Raw genomic sequence first — 6,000 nt, forward strand, 5'->3', positions numbered from 1 at the left:
AACGTGTGGTAGACACCTGGAATGCGCTTCCAGAGGACGTAATAGGGCAGAGTACGGTATTGGGGTTTAAGAAAGTATTGGACAATTTCCTACTAGAAAAGGGGATAGAAGGGTATAGATAGAAGAGTACTATGCAGGTCCTGGACCTGTTGGGCCGCCGCGTGAGCGGACTGCTGGGCGCGATGGACCTCGGGTCTGACCCAGCGGAGGCAATGCTTATGTTCTTATGTTCTTATGTTTATGTTCTTAAAGTTGAGGAGTCCATCAAAATAACTGATCTGTGGGGGCAGTCAATTTCAGTGGCTTAGTATGAAGTGGGAGTAGGAATATCATTTGGTGGTTTGCAGTTGAAGGACATGCCCAGAGAGCATTTTGAGGTATATTTCATCTTTGGAGCATAGGGACCTGTTCAGCACACAAGGAGGAAGCTTGGCCTTCACACAGCCCTGTGCCATGTTGTGAAAGGATTTGAACACTAGCATCAGGCCCTTGAAGATACAACATTGAGCTACAGGAAGCCAGTGATCCAATGACAGGGCCTGGGAGACAGGGTCATAGGTACAGAAGTTTTTCAGAAGTCTGATTGTCTTGCTTTGTATGCACTAGAGATATACATTCTTTGCCATGAGACCACTGAATAGTGCATTGCAGTAATCCATGTAGGAGAGTGCTAAGGCATATAGTTGGATGAAGTCAGACTCAGAAAAGTAGTTCCTTATTTTTTAGAGCTGTCACAGGTAGTAAAATGAGGAAGATACCACCTGATAGATATAGTTTAAAAGTGACAGGTTGAATTCAAGGAGCATTCTTAGCACATAAGCACATAAGCATTGCCTCTGCCGAGTCAGATCATAGGTCCATCATGCCCAGCAGTCCGCTCCCGCGGCAGCCCCCAGATCAAAGACCTGTAGTGATCTATTACTCAAGAGCATTTTTTACTGTATAGTAACCCTCTAATTGTACCCCTGGATTTCCTACCCTTCAGGAACTCATCCAATCCCTTTTTGAAACCCAAAATCGTACTCTGCTCAACCACCTCCTCTGGAAGCGCATTCCTAGCATTTGTTCTGAACCTATCTCCCTTCAATTTATTTTTAGTTACCTCTAGTTTTTGTTGCCCCTGCCAGTCTGAAGAATCTGTCTCTCTGTACCTTCACTATACCCTTCATGATCTTATAAGTTTCTATCATATCCCCTTTAAGTCTCCTCTTTTCCAAAAGGGTAAGACTAACATGCATGCGTAAGCATTTAGCACATGCTAATTTGATTAGCTTGTGCTAATTGGTTAGTACACCTTAGTAAAAGAGGGCCTTAGTTTTGTCTTAGTTGCTGGGGGCAATGTTGGTAGTGAAGTCGAGTCAAGGTGAGACCATATTTTGTCTACTTTGTCAGCAAAGTAGTCTGAGAGCATTTCACTGTTGAGTTCAGTTGCAAGGCACTTGTTGTCTCCTTGTGACATTGTGAGTATCTTTATGTTAGTTTAATTATGTTTTTTTAATCTATTAGGGGTCTTTAATAGTTGTTTGGAACAGTACTTTTTTTTAGACTCTAAATTGACTTTTTTATATTCTTCATGCAGTTCCTTCCATTTGGACCTGTCAATGTTAAGCCTAGATATTACCATTTCCTTTCCACTTTCCTTAGTTTTCTTTCCTTAGTTCTTAAATTGTTAGTAAACCAGAGGGAGAAGTATTTGCAGGGATATTATTTGATCACTTCGACTGGGGCTAGCCTTCATATAGGGTTTTTACCTTGGTGTGCCACGACAGCCTCATCAGCAAACTGAGAATTTGTTTTTTTGTGCTCCCACTAGGTTTGAAAGGCCAGTGGAGAGAACTTCTAAGTTGATAGCATTGTTGTATATCTTCTTATGTTAGGGTTGCTTCATGGTTGATGGTTGATTTGTTGTGTTTATGTGGTTGAATGTGATCAAATGGTGATCGGGCATGGGTCCTGGTGTGATGGTGCATCCAGAAGTTCCTGTTGTGAGTGGAGTATCATTTTAAATAAAGATTAGGTCTTAGGATATGGCTTGCAGAGTGAGTCAGGAAAGGGAGTGAAGTGATGAAGTCTGCAGGGGATCTGGTCTCATATGGGTAGCTTGCAAAGTTAAAATCTCCAAGTATGGTAATCCAGTTGAATGTGATAACCAGTTTACTAAGGACAGATAGCAGGTCATCTAAGCTGGCCATTGGAGACTGTGGTGCTCTGTATATCAAAGCAAAGGTTAGGTCTCTGTTGTGACTCAGTGAGAAGGTAAGGCACTCTAGTGTGTCTAATGTGATGGTCTCTATCAGTCTTGGGTTGAGGCTGGACTTAATGATGGCAGTTACACCTCCATCTCTAGTGTTGGTCCATGAACAAGCTGTAGGCAAAGCATACCCAAGGTAACTCCTTCATTGTCTTTATGCCAGGTTTCTGTAATTAGGAAGATGTCCCAGTTGTGACTGTGAGGAGGTCACTTAATATAGCGTCTTTGAAATACTAACTAAATTTTTTCAAAATCTCAAATATTTAAATGGATGCAGTTGAAGCAGGCCATTCAGAATGGGTTCCCTGATTGGCGGAATCTAAAAAATCAGTATAGTTTGTTGGGCCTCTGCTTCCAGACAGATTTGCTAGGACAGCCAAGTGGTATACATTAATATCTGAATTCTTGAACAAGAAACCAAAAACGAGCTTTCAGGTTATTTGGAGCATTGAGATTAAGCAACAGATTTCTGCTACTCAATGGCCATGAATTTGGTCTTGGAGGATGAGATGTACAGCATCAGCATCAATGAAACAAACTTGTTTTTTCTTGTTTTTGGATCCCTGTTCGGTTACAGAAAATAGATAGTTCTAAGTCAAATAGATTCTGGCACTGTTATCTGGACATAGGGACATTAGACCATCTATTATTCTATTGTCCTTTGATACTTACCTTCTGGAGATCTATTTGGGGACATATTAATTTAATTTTAGAAACTTCGATTCTGTTATCATATGAAATGGTAATCTCCGGGTTGTAATTATCCCCTAAGCCACTAATAGACATGAAAATAGACTGTTTGGAATTATGACTGGGGTAGCCACCCAAATGATCACAAAAAACTGGAAAAATTTTGATTGTTTGAATTTCACTTTTCGTTGGCACTCATGTCTTTGCTATAAATTGGAAAAAATGATTACGGATCAAAAGGGTAATACTAAATTAATTCAACTCACCTGGGGCCCATTGACTAATTTAATTAATTCTAACTGAATGATATTTCCTTATTTTTTTTAATTATATATACCTCACACATCCAGGGTGGGGGATGGGGGAAGGGTGGGAGACAATATATTAAAACTGTTATATTAAAAATGAGGATGTATTTTGGTTTATATTATTTGATTATCTTGAAATAAGGGGGGGAGGTGAAAATAACTTTTATGTATTTATTGAAGGTTGTAAGTGTTGTCTTTCAGATATTCTGTAATATATTCCTGTATAACACTGTTTAAGTTTGAAAATGAATAAAGAATTTAAAAAAGTACTAACAAAATATTATTTTTTTCTCAGATATGGATAACTGTATAAGATGCTCAGAGGACCAATGGCCCAATGATAAAGGAAATGTCTGCATCCCCAAAATAGTAAGCTTCCTTTCCCATGAAGAGCCTTTGGGAACCATTCTGATGCTTATCAGCATATTTTTTCTCTTCATCACTGTCATCATTCTGAGAATCTTCATTAATTACCGAGACACTCCCATTGTGAAATCCAATAACACAAACCTAAGCTATATTCTTCTAGTCTCCCTCATGCTCTGCTTCCTCTGTTCATTGATATTCATAGGCCGTCCTAATGAAGTGACTTGTGTTTTCCGACAGACTGCTTTTGGAATAACTTTTTCCATTTCTCTCGCCTGTGTCCTTGCAAAAACAATCACTGTGGTCATGGCTTTCCAGAGCACCAAGCCTGGAAGCAATCTAAGGAAATGGATGGGTTCCAGGGTCTCATACTCTATAGTCCTTTCCTGTTCCCTTTTTCAAGTCCTCCTATGCCTTGTCTGGTTGGGTGCTGCTCCTCCATTCCCACATGTTAACATGCAAGCAGAAGATAAAACAATTCAAATTGAATGTAATGAAGGGTCAGCAATTGCATTCTACTGTGTTCTGGGTTATCTGGGATTTTTGGCTGGTATCAGCTTCATTGTAGCTTTTCTAGCAAGAAACCTACCTGACAGTTTCAATGAGGCCAAACATATCACCTTCAGCATGCTGGTGTTCTGCAGTGTATGGGTTTCTTTCATCCCAACATATCTGAGCACCAGGGGGAAATACATGGTAGCAGTGGAGATATTTGCTATCTTGGCCTCTAGTACTGGAATACTGGGGTGTATCTTCTTACCTAAGTGCTACATAATTCTATTGAAGCCTGACAGGAACAACAGGAAGTATATCACAAAAAAATAAATTGTCTTTAACTTCCATAAATGTTAAAGGAAAGCTAAACTAACAACAAATTCTTGCATTGTCAGAAATTTGTAAGGTCTATAGTTACATTCCAACTTGTACACAGTCTGTCCAATATTCAAAGCCAGCTGTATGCTCAAGAGGAGGTTTTGGTGAGATGTGCATGTAGAACCTTTTATGTTAAGTTCACAGAAGTACCCTCAAAGATGTCCCACTGCTCTATTGTTAAAATGTTGGCCCTTCCTATGTTTACATGGGATTTTTGGGGACATTTTCAATAGGGCATTTTTATGGTAAAAAAATGGCAAATAAAGTTGGAAATTCTGACTGTCCTGATATCCTAAACCCAAAAGACATATAACTGACCATGTAAATATAGACAAGCCTTTGAAGGGTGATCAAGAAATATTGTATAAAATTACTCAGAGATGTGAAACTCTGAAAGGAAGGCTACAAAACCTCCCTTGGGTAAAGAGTTTACCTTCCAGTCATTGTTATTCTATAAAAATATTTTTTGATCACGACCTAGAAAGGCTGAAAAGTTCAAACTGTTTCAAAAGTTCAAAATAACTGGTTTGTTCTTGTTGTTAATATCATGCAAACGTCACTGCGTACTTGATGAAAAAATCCACTTAGCTGTTAAACAGGAGTGAGGGGGTCCCAACATGGCCCCGTTTCGTTCCCTGCTTCAGGGGACCCGATGTAAGCTGGTTCAGATTGAATCCTAGTTGATACTACTGCTGGAATAGCATAACTGCGTGACTTGCAAACAAACGCATCTGTTTAAAAATCACAAATAGAATTGTGTCAAGTGTGAGTGAATACCCTTAACACACCCACACAGGCACATTTAACTTAAAGTACTGCATGACGCCAAACCTACAGGCTGACTGCACACTGTTCACAAAATCCAAAAGAGGCTTCAAAAGTTTACATACCATAGCTGGGGAGTCAAAAAGATAACTTCTTGCGATTCAGACCACCAGGCTGAAATGGCTCACTGGCGTGTTTTTATGCAAAAACAATTCAAAAAACATTGAAGACGTCGGGATGTCAAAACGTACAAAGCACAAGACATCAGGAACTGAAAAATCACTGTTATAATGAAATCCAGACAAAAGAGGTAGAGTACAGATTCTAGAATAGCAAGGATTCAAAGAGCAAACATACAGAGACTGAAAAAAATCACTGTTGTGACCAGACAAAAAAATGGAGTGCAGATAAAGGTTCAGAAAGCTTTTTGTTACACAAGGCACCTGTAACTTAAATTAAAGTATAGATATTCAAATGCCTAAGAAGTTGAATTAAAGAAATGCTAGCCAATCTGTCTCGTTATTGAGGCCATGAGGCTGTAATGTGTGAAGGGAATAAATCCATTTTTGTTCCTTCCTCCATAGGACCCGAGCAATATCTCCACCTCTGGTGACCCTAACGGTGTCTAAAACTGAAAATTTCAGATCTGACAGCTCATGTTGTAATTCTAACGAATGGGACACCAGGGGGGCTTCTTTAACTTTGGATCTGGTCCTACTTAGGTGTTCCCCTATTCTGACCCTAATG

General features: G+C 39.5%; 1 protein-coding gene across 1 annotated transcript in view; it reads left to right on the plus strand.

Moving 5' to 3' along the window:
- LOC117346187 (vomeronasal type-2 receptor 26-like) overlaps positions 1 to 4,440 on the plus strand; it is a 62,794-nt gene extending 58,354 nt beyond the window's left edge. Inside the window, exon 7 of the mRNA XM_033915589.1 lies at positions 3,545 to 4,440. Coding sequence (XP_033771480.1) covers positions 3,545 to 4,440 — 896 coding nt within the window. The remainder of the gene's footprint in view (positions 1 to 3,544) is intronic.
- The last annotated feature ends 1,560 nt before the right edge of the window (positions 4,441 to 6,000 follow it).

Source organism: Geotrypetes seraphini, chromosome 12 (assembly GCF_902459505.1).
Source record: "Geotrypetes seraphini chromosome 12, aGeoSer1.1, whole genome shotgun sequence".
Classification (NCBI taxonomy): Eukaryota; Metazoa; Chordata; class Amphibia; order Gymnophiona; family Dermophiidae; genus Geotrypetes; species Geotrypetes seraphini.